Source organism: Lonchura striata, chromosome 9 (genome assembly GCF_050655825.1).
Source record: "Lonchura striata isolate lonStrDom1 chromosome 9, ASM5065582v1, whole genome shotgun sequence".
NCBI classification, from domain to species: domain Eukaryota; kingdom Metazoa; phylum Chordata; class Aves; order Passeriformes; family Estrildidae; genus Lonchura; species Lonchura striata.
The window spans coordinates 5,969,806-5,987,364 of NC_140711.1; the positions used below are offsets into that span (position 1 = coordinate 5,969,806).

General features: G+C 44.7%; 1 protein-coding gene across 1 annotated transcript in view; it reads right to left on the reverse strand.

Annotated features, from left to right (window-relative positions):
* Positions 1–29: 29 nt before the first annotated feature.
* UBXN7 (UBX domain protein 7) overlaps positions 30–17,559 on the reverse strand; it is a 26,589-nt gene continuing 9,059 nt past the window's right edge. Inside the window, exons 4-11 of the mRNA XM_021545423.3 lie at positions 17,376–17,441; positions 15,105–15,217; positions 9,465–9,611; positions 8,969–9,059; positions 7,787–7,914; positions 7,007–7,400; positions 6,474–6,553; positions 30–4,890 (exon numbers count right to left, since the gene is read on the reverse strand). Coding sequence (XP_021401098.3) covers positions 4,729–4,890; positions 6,474–6,553; positions 7,007–7,400; positions 7,787–7,914; positions 8,969–9,059; positions 9,465–9,611; positions 15,105–15,217; positions 17,376–17,441 — 1,181 coding nt within the window. The 3' untranslated portion in view covers positions 30–4,728. The remainder of the gene's footprint in view (positions 4,891–6,473; positions 6,554–7,006; positions 7,401–7,786; positions 7,915–8,968; positions 9,060–9,464; positions 9,612–15,104; positions 15,218–17,375; positions 17,442–17,559) is intronic.

Genomic DNA, 17,559 nt, shown 5'->3' on the forward strand with positions numbered 1-17,559 from the left:
ACCCCAAAAAACCAAAAGTTGAAGAAAGCTACTGAAAACAGTTGGTTTTATTTCCAGGATCAAATATTACAATAGGACATTTACATATATTTATAAAAAATGCAGCAGTTGTGTATATAGATCAGAGGTTTCCTTGAGTTTGGTCCCTCCCAGCACAGTGAGCTGAAAAATTCCAAATTAATCTTCTCCCTCCTTCCATGTGAAGTTGCCATGACTGAATAAACTGACCACTGTGAAAAGCTGTTCCTTAGAAACTGGATGTTCCCCAGTTCCAGGAAACAGCATAATTTTTAAAAAATCATCTGTCCTAGAGTCTGGTGTCTCTGAGTTGAGTTTTACCCAGATGTTCTTCATATAAATCTGGTCTATAAAAATAGCACCTCATCCCCTGCTCCACACAGTTTCAGTTCTACACCTTCAATCTGGGCACCATTTCACAAGCAGTTGCAAAGTGACTTTTCTCTGCACTGCAGATACTCCCAGTGATCTGTCAGTGACCAAATCCTCAATTTCTGTGCTCACTCCCAAGGTGCCCTTGGAACACAGTGGATAACCCGAGGCAGGTCGAGGCACTGCCAGGTGCAGCAGTCTCTGCCTGAAGCCCTGTGTGTGTAAATACATATGGCTCTGTTTGTTGGGACTGCACAAACACCAAGCATCCCAAGGACAAAAGGAGACAGGGAAAAAAGTCAGCACAGAAAGGGCATCCATTAACCTCACCCACTCCAAATCCCCACAGGCCTCTGGGTACTTCCAGCAGCACAGCCAGCACAGGGCTCAGCATCAGTTTGTTCTGTCTTTGAAACAGGAGCTGTTCCACTTACAGAAAATCACTTGTGAAAATAAATAAATAGAAAGGGTGAGGGAGAGCAGAGGCTGGATTTGAGCCTGTGGGAACAGCCAGACGAGGCACAGCCAGTCCTTGAGAGCGACTTTGCCCCTCACCCACCTAAAGCACATCTCTGCCACCCCTTCTCCTCTTGGAACACCAGACTGCCTGTCTTACCAACTTCACTAAACAGGGATTAAACCAGAATAAAATGGTGACATTTAGTACAAACTAAAAATGAATAACAATGAAGTGATGAGGCCCCGAAATGATACAGATGTTCCCACTCACACAGACATTCCTATAACACATCCCTATGGTCGTATTTCATTTTTACGTGGTTTACCAAAAAACCACCATGTTTCAAGCAACTCTGCAGTGTTTTCTACCTGACAAACAGCTCAAAATGCTGCCCTGCCCCCAGAAGAAAACTAGTTTTAATTTAGCCCTTGTTGCTCGAGTCCCAGTGAAGAAGCTCAGAGCTCTGACAGGAACAGGAATTTAAGACCCTTCAGCAGAGAGGCTGAGTTAGTAAAACCTGCACCAAACCCAGTTCCTGCCAGGGCAAGCTGAGTGTACAAATCAGCTCTGGAGGACACAGACCCTGTGAAACACAAGCTGGACAAAGAAGAGGTGTCACTTTCCCCTAACAGTGAGGAAAAGGTCAGGGAGCTCTGGGAAGAGCTGATGGAAAATTCCTGTTTAGATCTACTTGGGACTAAGGGTACATCTGGATGCTTTTTACAGACAACTGTATTTTACAAGGCTACCTGTAAATCCTGGACACTCCTCTAAGATCAACAGTGTTAACTGACCTGATTTACCAGGAAAAGCAATGCACTGCAGTCCATGAATGTCAGAAACCATAAACATCACCTTTCAACCTTGGTTCCAAGCCTAAAGACAATAACACAAGTATGGCCAGAAATGTTTGGCCCAGCTCTACCTGTCCTTTTTACATCAATGGAGAATGAGTGAGTCTGTAAGCTTAAGAGCGTGCAGCATCAGAAAGATATAAAATCCTTCTGTACTCCTGTGAAGTGGTAAGTAAATTTGTCAGCTGCATTTGGCAGGGAAAGCCAGAACTTGTTTTGCCTTCTGTTGCAGGATCCTGGATGTGACTGGCACTACTGGACATTACATCCCAAAACAAAGCTGTGTTAGATGAAGAGCACAGGCCAAGGGAACATCTCCAGCAGCAGCAAGGAGCTCCAGCTTCAAACACGACAGCCCTGACAGCTCTCCAGTCAGAAAAACCTGCATTGCCTACATGCACTGCTGCTCCTGCAGCACCACATGCAAATCCTGACCCAGCGATACCCCCAGGAAGCCACAAACCACAGCTTTTGAAGGATTGGTTTCCTTCGTCCTTCACAGCTCAACATTGTATTTCCCAACCAAATTCAACACATTTTTTCCAGCAAACGCAATGTAAGCTTCAGATTTCACATCTAGGCTTAAAGGCTCTTTAAACATTGCCCAGCCCATCACCTTCACTGCCAGGAGCTGTCCTGTCCCAGGCAGGATTCGATTTGCGTTTTCAACCACACCCCTCAGGCCAGCAAAGCACATTCCTCCAAAGGGATGGAGAGCTGAAGAGGCTGCATCCTGGCTGCTGCAGTTCCTCATCAGCTTTCAGCCCCAAAGCACAGCTGATTTGTGGCACTGGGTTTGTTTGGGTTGGGAAGGAAAGGAGGAATGAACAAAGAGAAGAGCCACATGCAGGGATATGTATTCCTTAATTTTTTTTTTCTCTGTTTCTTGCTCTTGAAGCAAAGCAAAAGAAAGGCGATAGAAAAAAACACACTGTGAGACAGATACAAAGAATCCAACCCAGGATCACAGTTTCCTGGAACAGAACAAACTCCTAGAAACCACAAGAAAATGCCATTTTCAGTATAAATGTTCAATTTCCCTATCTCCTTTCCCCTGTCTGAGCAATTCCTGGTCTCACCACAGAGTTCAGCCCAGCTCCATAGACAGGAGCAGGCCCTGGAGGGCCAGGGGAGAGAAGGTGCCAATAAACCACACCTAATAAACCACATTCCAACCAGACAGCTGGAGCTGCTTCAGGAAGCTTTAGGTCTACATGGAAATGTGAGTTAGAGATCTGGATATCCAGGAACTAAAGGATCCTTCAGTCTAGAAGTGGCACTGCTCCTTCACAGGCCAAACACAAGACCCCCCCACTCACCTCCCCAAGCTGGGAGCAGCCTCCACACTTGGGGGTCTTTACAAACCAAAGATGACATCTGGTGTCCCATCAACCACTGATCAGGAAACTGAGATGAGACTCTGCTTTCCTGACACTACATCCTGCAGCAGAAAGGGAAATCAACTTCTACAACTGCATGATTCCATGTCAAACTTCAATTAGGAGCAGGAGACAGCTGTGAGCTGAAGTTTTCATGGGGAATGCCAGACATTTTCTGTGATTTCTTGCATTAAAAGGTTCCAAAGTATAGATGCCAGTATGAAATCAAAGGCAAAATATCTTGAAAAAAATGAAATATGTAAATTTCTGACTACTAAAGTCTTTAACAAAGACAATCATCTGAGAGAGGCAGAAAAAGTCAGCAGTTATGCCAGGTCCCACATGCCTTTCTCCTCAGTGATTGAAGACCATGATAAACTGAATTTTTAGTTGTAAATACACAAATCCACCACATCATGCTGTGCCAGTTAACTCCTGTCCCACTGGAACATCTGCTGAAACACCAACTGACCAAGAGCTCCATGTCCAGAGAAGACACTGGAGGAAAATCAGGGCACTGACCTGTGGTGCCAGCTTCCAGAGCTGAAAGCAAAGCCTGCACCAAGGAGCAGTTTTCCATGCAGCCCTCCAAATTTAGAGGTAAGTGACAACAGATGAACACAGAAACAGAACACAAATCACCCCAGGGAATTCAAGTCACCTGGCTGGGAAGTGTTTTATGAAGCATTAATTGATGCTCAATGCTGTCAGTGCTGTAAAACCCCTGTAAAGCCATTCAATCCTAGAAAAACCAACCACTGTGCCAAGGGAAAAAGCCAACTGACTATCAGGTGTCTGTGGCAGGTGTTTTCAGGGAATCCAAAACCTTTACAGTACCTTTGTTATTTGCAAAATCCTGAGAGCAAGTAAGGAAACACTTTGAGGATGCTGGGAAGGGAACATGGATAACCCACCCACCCCCACCAAGGAGCTGGTTCTGCTCCAGCACTGAACTCACAGCTTTCCCTCTGGGCCAAGCAGTCAATCCCATATGGAGCACAGTTGGATTTCTGGGGGGTTGCCTGGCTTTTTTACTATGTCCACTGGCAATTTAAAGCAGGAGGAAAACAGGCAGGCAATCCAGAAGCTTTTGAATTAGGTGGAGCAGAGCATTTTACCACGGCTCAACCCAACTCCTTTCCAAAACCAGAGTGTTGGATAAGAGAAGGCTGGAAGGTTAATGGAGACCTTTTGTGTAGGGAATCCAAACAAAAGAAAGACTGTCCTGAAGGTTATGCCCTCTCCTTACAGAGAGGTGCCTCCGTGCCTCATCACACACTCTTCAAAAATAAATTAAACAAAACAGATTTAAGAATAGCAGCGAGAAGGGTTTGTGTATTATGGCCACTCCAAGCTCCAGCATGCTGGATACACAGATCACTGTTTTACTTTATTCCAGGAAAGCAGAGGAAAGATGTTCTTCCCAATGCTCTCTGCAGCTGAGGAAGAAAATAAAACTCTGAGCACTCTCATTTGGTCACTAGAGAGGGAGAAGGGAGGGAGAGAGAGGAGGAGGGAGAAGGAAGGGCCAGTCAGCTGCCTGATTCCAGCACTGCAATCCCACGACCCTTAACTGCATATTTAACGACTCCTGTCCCGGGCAAAGAGGAGAGGGAGGAAGGCTGGGAGAGCTCAGGCCACAGTGCTAATTCCTTTCCTGCACAAAGACAGTCTCTTGAGGACACAGGCCTGCCTCCTGTAACGTGATCTCATAGTCCAGGTGGGAGAGTTTCCTCCGAGGGAAGTTGGTGAGCAGTTCAAAGCGCTCGTTGGGGTATCCTTTGGACTGGACGTGTTTCACAAGAGCCTGGGGAGAAAGGAAGGCAAACCAGTGTCACAGAAGTCAGAATGGGGAAAAAAATCCTGTTTTCCTTTAAAAAGTGTTGCCTTTTAAAGTTTTTTCTTCTTTTTTTTTGCTTGAAGGGAAGAAAGAGCATCACCTTGGAAATAATGTGTGTAAGGAAGCCAGTGCTTTGTCAATAACAGCACAATGATTAAAAAGAAAACATTTTAAAAACCAGTATTGGGGAGTGTCATCAATTGAAACTCCTGAAGTGCAGCTGTCTCCTTAAGCAATTTCTTTTGCTAGTTCTGGACAGCTTTAAAATGCAAGCAACTAAAGGCTGAAAAAAAACAGCATGGAAATGATGCTCACAAAGAAGCACCTGAGACTCAATCTGGATCTGACTGAAAGGCTCCAGAAGATCACATGAGATGAGCACAAAGGCTGCTTGTTCAGCTCTGCAACCAAAAGATGTCTTTACCCACAAACCTTGACTCAGCTAAATTTCTCTGCTGACAGTAGAGCAGAAGAGAAATCATATGCTGAGATAATTTTCCTTTTACTCTCACAGTCCATAAAAGGTGCCAAACCAAAAGTCAGGATTTATTTCAATATTGCAGTTTTGTACTGCCTACATGAATTGTTTAAGTATTCAAAAGTGCTACATATTTAATAATACATGCAAATTTACTTAACAAGCTGCATTCAAAAGGCAGTCAAGCTCTTTTTTCCTTTTATTTTCAAGCAGGAAAGTCAAGGATGAGAACATGAGCTGAGGATACTGTACATTCCTAGAGTTGCTGGCTAGGCAATAGCCCCAGTCTTTGTAAGAGATAGGACAATTTCTCCCAAATCTACACAAAATCCTTCTGATGAGGTGTGCTGTTGCCTTCCCTATGACTTCAGCTGTTAGATTGATTACATTTAAATGAGCTTAACTGGCCACTGTTTCCTGAAAACTCATGGCAAACAGGACCACAGCAACTTTTTACACTCTGCTCCCAGGTAAGCACCTGGAGAATTTTGATGGAAATGCCATTCACATGGACTTCTCCAAGGTAAGGAGCCCAAAGCACAGTTGAGACACACACCTGAGGCACAGTAATTGACCAAAATTCTACCTCCCATGCAAAACCACCACACTCTGTAACACATCTGTTTTGGGAGAACTTCCTCCAGTCTGCTCTAACACCCATGTCCAGAATGAAGGGTGGAAGTTTGATGGGAGAGATGGAGAATGAGGAGTTTTGCCTTTGATTTTACCATGGGAACCAACTACTTTTAGAAACAAAGCCCCAGAAATGAGAAAGCTGAGAGCATTTAATGGTAATTAACGATTAATGCAAAAGCCATTTAGAGTAATTTTATAATGGAAATGAGCAGTGTGGGGATTGAGAAAGACACTGGAGTGTACAGAAAACCCAAGCTGCAGTGGAGACACACAGAGCCAACAGTTACCAGAGGAATGACATGGAACACAGTGCAAGCACCCCCTGGATACACCTCTCCCACTAGATCAGATTTCAACGGTGTCCCCCAGGCACGTTGAAATTCTCCAGTTTTATCTTTCTTCTACTCAGACAAGGATTCCCATCAAGTCCACTCACCAGAAGTTTAGCTTGTTCAGGCAGTGAAACTTGTTCCCTCTTTCCATCTGGATACCTCAGCATCAGCTGTGCCTTTGGTCCTACACAAATAAAATTATCACAAGTTAGTACCAGGGCAGCTGAGTTGAGGCCTGTGGTAGATTTTAGGTGGGACAGCACAGCAGGGTGAGGGACTGGAGACAAACACAAGGTTCCAGCCTGTGGAGATAAATTTCTACCATAATGCTGAAAATACAAACATCAGGCTCAAGACTCTTCCAAAGCAGCAGTGACTGACCCCAGGCAGTGTGGCCAGAGCACACTGCACCTGTGTTACACCAGAGTGGACTTTACTCCTGGGCAAGACCCGAGTAAGGGAACCCAGAGGACTCTGCAGGCTGGGGCACTGCTGGTGAATCACTCACACGTCTGCTGGCAAGGAGGGAGGAAATCAGAAGGCATTTTTAAAAGAAGGGATGAAACCAGGCTTGGCAGCCTATGAACAGCTTCAGGCAAAAAAGCCACAACAAAAGCAATAAAAACTGGGCACTTACCATTCACGTCCAGGCCCCGGAAGGTACTTTCAGGCTTGTCAGGTGACTCCTCCAGTGCCCCCGCATCGATGCAGGGCAGGACTCTGTGGTTTGATGTTGTTCCAGGCTCAGTCCTTGCAGAGGGCTCAGGCTGAGGCCTCCGGCTCTCCTCTTTTTTATACCCCAAGTCTTTGTGTGGAGACTTCCTCAGCTTGGCTGGAATCTCCGACTCCTCCTCCTCCTCAGATCCACAAACAGAAATAAACTCTTCACTTCCAGAAAAAAGCTCCGACTCCGACTCCTCATCTGACCGGCTCTCCTGCTTGGCCTGTGAGGAATCAAAATGTGTCTCCTGGAGCGAGGCTCTGATGGCAGCTTCCAGCTGGCTGTCCTCACTGGCATCGATGAGACTCTCCTGTGGGATGCAGACAACACGTACATCACAACTGCCTTCAAACATCTCCTGAAAACAAAAAGGACATCAGTCTTCCAGAAGGGAAGCCTGTCAGGAATGCACAGCAGGGAAAGCTAGGCATGCTGTGATTACTTAATAGCTTCTCCTTGGAGTTCTGCATGGAGTAATCAATATTCCTTTCACACTCTGGCTGCTAAATCCAAACCAAGCGCCAAAAGCACAAACAATGACCCTGGGAGAAGGCATTCCCTGGCACACTGTGTTTCTGCATGCCCCAGCACTAACTCCTGGAGTCTGTCTGGGAAATCAGGAGAGCTTGACAAGCACAGGTCAGAGTGCTGCACCTCAGCTCCTGCAGGCTGTCTCCCAAGGAGCCTCACACTTACTGAGCGGGAGCATTTCTGGGGAGGGCTGCTGGAGTGGCCGTCCAGCTGGCCGTGCTCGCTCAGGAACCCCGTCACTTGGTCCAAGAAAGAAGTCACATCTAACTGGTGCCACTCCACGAGCTTCTGGCCTAGGGAACAAAAGGTGGCATCAAACAAAATTTCAGCAAAACGCTGCAGTTTAGTGGTCAAACACACCAACTCACTGCTGCAGGAGTCCCTGTTTGAGGAACTGCAGCTTCCCACAGGCTACCACCTGATAATTATGGAGCTTCCTCCTTCCACCCCCTTGAAAAGGGACAGACATGGATACAGACAGTTTATTTCCATTCTTTTAATCTATAGGAATGCAAGCACAGAATGGTGAATCTGGCATTGAAACCAAACCACTGAGTTATGAAGAAGCATTTCTCCATTCTTGCCAAATTGATTCTAACCCTTGGCAAACAGCATTTGTTCCCAGAAGGAAAGTGCTAAGAAGAGTATTCTAGCTTCAGCTGCAATATTAAAAAATGAATGTATTTTTAGGTGGTTGAAGTCAGCCACACAGAGGTCTCAGCTCTGATCAGAGGCACTGTCACTTCAGTCCCTAAAAACAGGAGATCAGACCAACATTATATAACCAGGCAGCTGCATTATATGATGATAAAATAAGCTGCTGGATACAAAAGAAAAAGCAACAACTTCGAAAGAGCTGGAGCTCTGGAGAGGGAGAAGTTTGATTGCTCAGGTAAAAAACAAGCAAAACAAAACAAAAACTCAAAGCCAAAATGGCATTTCAAAATTAAGAAGCAATTTAAAGTCATTGCTGAGCCTCACAAAACTCTGTGGGAGGAGCAGAAAGCAGATTCATGTAGCAATTACAAATATTGTAGTTATTCATCAAATGATTTCAAGAAGCTTTTGAAAGACTTAAAAAAAAGAATTCAGAGTTTTTCCACCAGATGGAACTATTTTCACTTTCTAAGCAGAATACTCTCTAAGCTTCAAATACACAAAATTTCTGCAAGTTTTGAGTGTTTCATTCTCTTAGTTCCTCTGGGAACACACTGAGTCAGTCCTTCAGGTCCTGAAGAGATTCTTCAGCCACATGTAACACAAACTGCAGTGGAAGGTATTCCAGACTACAACTGTCAGTGCTTGCCATGGAATAACTCCAGGCAAACCAGCTGCCACTTGTCTTACCTGTCCTGGGATCCAGGATGGAGACATAAGGAAAGTCTGCTAATTTATAAAACTGTATGTACCGCTGTCCTTCCTCGCTGTCATGGTACACCTACAAAATTGGGCAGATTAGTGGCTGGAGAGGGAACACAAACAAACTGTACCTTGAAAATGCATGGAGTTTTTCTCTCTTCTACAGTATAAACTGCAATTGCAACTGTATATACACAGTTATCAGTAACTCTGAAAAGCTGGAATTAAGCCTCTAGCTCTCCATGTATTAGAAACTACGTGAGGTAACATCTTGATTGCACAAGTGAAAGGCAGTTTATGCCTTCAAATGCATATCCATGAATTCCATCCCCATCCATAAGCTACATACACTCCATGAAACACACTTTTTCTGCAGGTTCACCAGGAGAATCCCATCTTTTCCAAATAATTCCAATTTTTTCCCACTGTCCCATTTACCAAGACACCAAGTTAGCCACACATCCCTCTCCAGGCAATTTCTCACCTGCCAAAAAATGAAGTGGTCCCGGATGATGTTCTTCACAGCCTCGTTGCTCCACACATCACGGTTGAGGCACTGGCAGGCAAAATCTTGCACGTTCTGAATGTTTATCATGAGCCACTTGTTCTGCATCTGACCACACTCCTTGGCCTGGAAGCAGAAGGAAAAGCTTGGTTAGATCAGGCTGAAGGGCCAGACAGCACCGATGCCAGCAATGATCAGAGATGGCTTCTACCACGGCCAGGCCTTCCACCAAACCCCTTCACAGTGAGGAGGATGGACAGAGCTAGTGAAAAGGCACCCACAAAACAGAAGGCAGGGCTGAAGGATCTGCTTTAAATGAGCCTGGTTGAATTACAGAATCACATCGATGAACAGAGCTGCTGGATTTCAACAAGCCAAGCACAGGGTGGGAAAAGCAACTCAGAGGGGGGACACACATGGCAATGCTGAATTAAGTATTTATTCAGGGAAAAGTGTAGTCAGTCCCACTGATCTGACAACAAAGACCTGCTCAGTCTAAAGATAAACCCGTGGACCATCTAGTTAAGTAGGTTGCATAATTGACAGAGGACTTGCATTGATTCAACAGGACCCCTTCTCTGTGTGTTTTCTTTTTCTCTCCGAGTTTTGAGTTACTCTGTGACTGTCCAACTGCCCAATTAGGCATCCTTTTTTAATGCTGCTTATCCAGACTGCAAGTGGAGAGGGAGACAGGAAGGCGCAGGAAAAAATCTTACTGGTTTGAGTCACAAAGCTGGCACTGTCTGATTGCCTGGTTGCAAGTTAATGGTAGGAGTTTGATCAAGAATGTAATTCTGATCGCTGAACTGTCATACCTGTTGAAAAAAAGAGGGCTAGATCAACAGCAGGAATGCTCTTACCACCTGGAAAGACTGGAACTGGTATAGGAACTCTCTTTGCTTTAAAAAAAAATTTAAAAGTTATGCTCACCATCCTGCTGGTAATCTACTGTTAAGGAATTCAAAGGATAAAAAAATTCTGGGGAATCAGGATGTTATGCAAGATTTTGCTGTTTGGGCACTACTTTGTTCCCCAGACTGAAGTTTTTACTTTTGAAATCAATTTTAGCCAGTGTAGTTTGGAACAGTCTGCCTGTCCTGTCACTGTGTGACAGACAGACATGTGAACCCCACACACTCAGCTTCACCAAGGCAAGAATCTCAGCCTACAAAATCAGTCTGTGTGGCCAAGTGCCCTGCAGAGGCAGCTTCTGTATTACTCAAAGGAAAAAAAAAAAAGAAGGTAGAAGCATGGAATAGTCCTATTCCCACCAGGTGAAAAAAATGGGGAAGGTGACTCCCAGGTAATAGACAAGGGTCTTAAATATAATTGTCATGCTTTTATTTAAAGGACTTGTTTTGAACTAACTGCATTTTGAGAAGTAGTTCTAAGAAACTAGTATGAGATGAGACCTAGAGGCAGTGCCCAAGTTTAAAGGGAACAAAAATTTTTATGTTATTTAAGTCAATTGGATTGCCTTAGTCCTATGTTCTCAGGCAGTCTGATAAAAGAACACTCAAAAAAACCCCTGTAATTAGAAAGCTGGAAAGTGCATCTCATTCTTCTACCCTCACTCTGTGTATCTTGTAATGTTAATGAAAACCTCTGGTTCTACCTTTCCTCTGTCCAGCTGAGAGCCTTGGAAGGATGCAAGCAGGAAATTCCACAAAGAAAATCTACAAAACTAAGCTTTCACCTGCAGAACAGGCAGAGCTTTTGAAACTACTTTTAACTTCTTTCTAAAAACAAGGTTTGGATTTAACACTTAAAAAGACACAGTTAAACTGCTGCTTTTTCCTACACAGCTCAAGGGATTCTTCTGAGGGCGTGGAAGGACAACAGTGTAAGAAAAAGAAACACTGCAGATTTGGAGATTATATTAGGGTCATTTTGGTAAGTGACAAGGCAACAACGGAAGGCTCAAGAGCTGGCTTGTGTATCCCAAAAGCTGGGATCTGATGGATTTAGGTCCTCTGTTTCCAACACCAAGTGCCTCCCCATTCCCCTCCTCCTTTGAGGTATAAAGGCCAGTGGCAGGCACTCACAGAGCCCACAGACAGGGCAGTACAGGGCAGCCACTCTTTGAGAGCAGAGCCAGTGAAGCTCAGATGCAAAAACCAACCCAAACCAATCCCATCTGCCCTAAGTGTGCCTTTACCCTTTCTGCCCAGTCACATATTTCACCATTACAATTTAGGGCAGCAAACCAGCAGCCTGGTGAGACAATCTGTGAGACAAGTCTTGGTTTATGCTCAGTGCTGGATCTCCCTGTGTAACTCTGGATCTTGCACTACTAAAAATAAATTTTCCTCTCATTTGACTTCTCTGAACATGTATGGTTTAGAAATGTTGGGGTGGTTCCTGCTGGCTCAGTTTTGTTGAAAAGCAATCCTTTCAAGGCAGCAGAGAGAAGAAGGAAGTGGACCAGGACCTTGTGATTCTCTGGACATTTGTGTGACTCAGTGGGGAAGATAACAGCTGACAGAGAGTCAGAGCAGGACATTATCAAACAAGAAATCTCCTATTTGGGCCATACTTCTCCTTCCTACCTGGGGCAGGGAATAGATCCTCTCAGCACCCAGCCATTCCTGAGCCACAACTGTACTGCAGCTGTGCTCACCCAAACCAGGCCAGAGGCACCTTCTGCACAGGTAATTGCTCCATTTGAATACAGTGACCAGGTCAGCTTCCAAATGATTGCTGCTTTTTAAGTAGAAACAAAAACCCCCTCAGTCTCAGCTGTAAAGTAGGGAGCAGCTAAAAAAGGTTATTGTTAAATAGGAAAAAGAAATCATATAGACAGACTTGAAACTCAGCAATGTGACACTCAGTCACTTCACTGGAACCCTGCTGAGTGTTAAGCACAGAACTGCACACACCAGAACCATCTCTGCCCACAAGAAGTGCAAGCTAAGTCAATTTGGTGTGTCCCCCTCAAGTTCAATCATCTCTCACATCACAGGCATATAGAGAGAGAACACCCTACAATTCTTGAAAGCAGCCTGAGATGAGAGCAAAACCACACGCCTCTCTAACAGACATGTTTGGTGTGCAATTTATTTATTTTACTTGAGTGATTCATTCCTAATAGATTCCACATTAATGGGAGAACTCTAGTTTAGTCAGTCACACACTGAACTTTACAAGTACAGTGATCATAAGCTGTTCTGCATGTGGAGCACAATGCTTTTTCATATACAGCAGGTAAAAAAAAACCAAACAATGTCATTCAACACTCGAAAATTTTTCTGCCATGACGTTATCCACACCTATTCCTAAAGCTGGTGGTAACAAAGCTTCCTGGTTACTCAAGAAAAGTGAGGTTTCTAGGGGAAAACTGAAGATAAATACATGTACTTACTATCAAATCCAACCTTAAAGTACCCAAAGAGCAGCAACAGCTGATGAGCAACGAAGATCCATAATGCCAGATGTCACCACTCCTGCCAACAAAGCCCTAAATCCTAAATGGCTCTCTGATAAATGTGCATGGCTCAACCCTGGCAGAGTGTTCCTGCACACCCTCCAGAGGCTGAACACACCACACACCAACCCTGGAAAGAAAACCCCACTTAGATCAAAGCTTAACTACAAGAGCATCACAATGACAGGATTTAATCTTTGATACTCTGGAATGTGATGAGCAGCTCTGGTTTATCATATGATTTATATCCATTTATCTCAGCATACAGAGAAGGGAGAAGCCAAGAGCAGCTTGCTAGAGATGAATTTTGGGAGACTGTAGTCACTGAGGCCCTACACTGTCCCAGGCTGAAGCAGTAGAACAGTTTGCAGTCAGAAAAGGTAAAATGCAAAGGGAAATGGTCAACACTGTGAGAAGGTGTGGAGAGTTATATTGCAATGAAGTTGAGGAGGATCGGTCTGAAATGAAGGTATCCCACGGCACAAGGAACTGTACAAGAACAAAGCAAGGTGAGTGCCAACACCAGAAAGTATACAGGTCTTTGAGTGCAGGTACTGCACAGAACAGGGCAATGTGAGTATATACAAACCCCTTCCCCAACCCCAGCCCACCCCTTTTTAAAATGACCTTTCAAGACTGAATAAGAATGCAGAAACTTTAGGACAAACAAATCCATCAGTTATTTCACTCTCTGACACTTCTGACTGTGACAGATCAGCACTGCTGAAGCCTTCACATGTTTCCAGCAAGACCCAAGGCGAGACAAGCCCCCACCTCAAACTCCACAGCAGAGCTCAGAAGGCACTTGCTGACTGCTCCTGCAGCAGCACTGGTTGTTGCCATGTGAATTCCCCTTACTGGTGCCTTTAACCACACATTTGCTGGTTTCACCAACAGCTCTGGACCCCAGGCCCAGCAAACATCATCAGCTGGAACACCTGACACATGTCTTTTGAAGTAAACCCTGCTTCAGGCTGCTCCTCTGCTCCCACTGCAACTCCTTCCCAAGGTGGACACTGCTGCTCTCTGCCAGCATCCTCTCACAGCTGCAATGCTGTTAAGGAGATTGTGGAGGGCACCCTCAGAACACAGGAATTAGTGACAAGGCAACTGATCCCGGGTGATTTGGGAAGCATAAAAGAGAGATGAGGGTAATGGGATGAGAGCTGGAGACTCCATAAAGGCACAGTGTTCCACCAAAAGTTCTCCAGCAGTGCTCTTGTATTTGTGCAGTCAAGGCACTTGTGAAAACAAGGTATAGTTTTGTTAAGTGCAGGCCTGTGCAGTGGGTTCTTCAACATCTGTACTGAACCATTTAATCATTACTTTGCATTCTCATGCAGTAAAAATAATGATCATCTCCATCATCCATCTCATCAAAGATGACCAAGAGAAAGTTCAGTAGTAACTGGAATTTCTGAAAAATATCTGAAAATTAAGGACTCAAAAATTAAAAATATATACCAATCTGCATGTTCTCTAATCATTAGTTAAGTTATTGATCCACATCATAACAACTTAGGAATAGATCCACACATGCTTACACAGTCAGGAAAGGTGACACCTGAGACTGTTTAAAGCTGACAGTGTCCTGTATCTCTGGGATACTTTCCCTAGCACCACCAGAAGTAAAAGAGAACCACTGTGATTTTATAGAACAACAGCTACACTGACAATGAAGTTGTGGCTTGATGGCAAAATTGCATTCAAATACTTCTACTCACTCAGGTGTCAAAAGCCACTCAGCCATGTTAGCTCCACTTGAGCTTCTCAGCAGGGCTGTGCTGCAAACCACACTGCCCCTTGCAAAGTCCTCCCTCACCTACGCAAAGCAATCTTACTCCAGCTTTTTCTGTATCTTCTATGGAGACAGTTCAAGGGATGCAATTTTCCCATTCTGACCAGCCTTCCTTGCTCACTGAAATCTTTCACCACATGAGATTTGCCACACTGGTATTGAAACATAAAACAATGTGGTCTGCATGGTGAGGAGTTGGACTCAATTATCCTTATGGGCCCATTCCAAGTGACACCATCATCAGTGAAGTCCTTCCATATATCACCAACATTCCTATACGCAGTCCATCAAATATTTATCACTGCCCAGTCTTTTCCAACCCCCTGATTGTCCAGCCATGGATCCATCCTGACACCCTCCCCTCTGCAAGAATCTGCACCCAAATGTGAGCCCTCACCGTTTCAAAGCTGCCTTTGTGCATCAGGTCAATGGGAGGTCTGAAGAGATCTGCCAGCGTCGTCAGCTTCTTGTCCACGGCCCCTCCGTTCCGGAGCTCCTGCTCCTGCCGGACTGCACAGCCCCACGAGGAAAGGGAGTGGAATTAGACCACACATTCTCACAATGGGCATTTATTACTGCCTAAATGCTCAAACACACAGCTTCTGGGGTGAAATTCTCTCGAGCTCCCAGGAGGTTTGGGGAGAACAGGGCTAGGGCAGCTAGTGAGTGCAAATCCCAGGATACCCCTTACAGAGAGCCCCAGGGTTAGACCCCACTGAACAAGATTAGCTGGTGTGTAAGGGCAGAACCTCCCTGCCTCAGCTTTCTTGTGTGCTTTCACTTTTAAACAACACCTTAATAAACCTGAGGGGTCACACACTAATATTTGAAAACAAAGGAGCACAAAAAAAGCCATTACTTGTCCCCAGTGATGCTTTTAAATGGGAAACTGAACTAGATTGTCTCAGTGATCTGGTGGTTTTTTTGACTTCATGCCAAGGTCGCCGAGCCCACTGCCAGGATCTTGAGACAGCCAGGGCAGCCAGAGGGATGTCCTGGGTTCCCACAAGATTGTAGCAATACAACTTTTAAAAGTAGTATTTCTATTGTAGTGTTTCCATTAGTTTGCTGTGGGGCAATCCCACAGAAAAGAAAGAAACAGTTTTTGTTTACGTGGAAAAATCTCTTTGGATGTTTCTTTTAAAGAGTATCAATTCCATCTGAAATAATACGGAACATATTTCTTACTCAGACAGGACCCTGGACAATAAAGGTAAATCACAGCAGATACATGATGTGTTTTATGGAACCAGGTCAGCTGAAATGGGCAATAACTATCCCATGGCCAGAAATTTTCCAGTGTGGAAGGAGCTGTCAATGGGCCAAAGCATAAAAACTATGCTTCAGCAGACACACAGGGAATAAAGCATCCCTGTGGAGCAGCCCTAGGATCCAGGAGATAATCTGGAATTTCATGGCCAGGGCTGCTTTTCCAGAGGCAGCCAGACAGTGACGCCCACCTGTCAAGTTCTGCCAAAAAGCACGATAAAGTTTCACCACAAATCCTTCTGAGTGTATCTCTAACATGTTGGGCATCTCTAAATGTCTTAAGAGTGGAATCACAGGGTGGTTTGGTTTAGAAGAGAGCCTAAAGATCAGCCAGTTGCACCCCCTCCTGCTATGGGCTGGAACACCCTCTGCTAGTCCAGGCCTGGAAGATGGTGAGAAAAAATTTAAGGGTATTGATTCTGTACATGGAGCATTTTCACTTCTAAAGCTGCCAGTGATTCCAATACTTGTTGTGTTCATTATTACTGGAAAAGGGGAAAGAAAGTAACTATCAACACCTATTTTCAGTTTGGCAGCCAACCCCACACTGTGTGAGAACATGGTCGATGGACCCCAGAAATCAGTGACAGGATGAGGAAACAGCCTCAGGGGAGGCTGAGATTGGATATTAGTGACAATTTCTTCATGGAAAGGGCTGTCCAGCCCTGGCACAGCTTCCCAAGGTAGCAGTGGAGTCACCAACCCTGCAGGGATTTAACAGACATGTGGATGTGGCACCTGGGGACATGGGGCAGTGGTGACCCTGGCAGCGCTGGGAAAACAGTTGGACTCAGTCTCAGAAGACTTTTCCAACTTTACTGATTCTGTGGTTACACCTCAGGAACACTCCAGCAACATCAGCACGACAGCCATAACGCAGATGTGAAACACCTGGTGTGCTGTCACAGAATCACATTCTTTGACACTGCCTGGATGAAACAACAGCCAGTGCTTTGGCATCTGGAGATTCTGTGCATGAACAGCCAAGGGCAAACAGCAATTAAAGCCACAAGAACCTCGTGCCCAAGGAAGAAGCCTCAGGGCTACTCCAATGTAATTCAAGTGCCAGAATGCCCACTGCCTAAGCAAGAAAAATATCCAGTGGATAAATTTAATTTCAACTTGGGTGTTAGGATTCTTCCCCCTTTTCAGCTCCCTCTGGAGCAGAAAAGGTGTTTTTTTGAGAGTTAGCAACACCAAAGCAGACAGAATATACTGTGATAATCATCATTCTATGATTCTATACTTTTAATAACGTACCCTGCTACACAATTGGCAATTTAAAAATGTTTCAGCAACTAAAAGCTGTCCTACCCTACAACAGGAAAGATTTCTCCATCTTATTTGCATTAAAAGTAATAAAATAAAATATCAGGCTTACTGATCTGTAGACACTTACTGGTTTCTGTCTGAAAATCCCGAAAGCCATCGAATATTGAGCGAGCAGGTCTGCGTCTTTTAGGAGCTTAAAAAAAAAATCAAAGAATTACTTGAAAAGTATATTATCAAAATAAATGCATTTTAGTACTTTCCACCACATGTGTAACAAAATGGAATAGGAACCCCAAGCAGGGACTATGTGG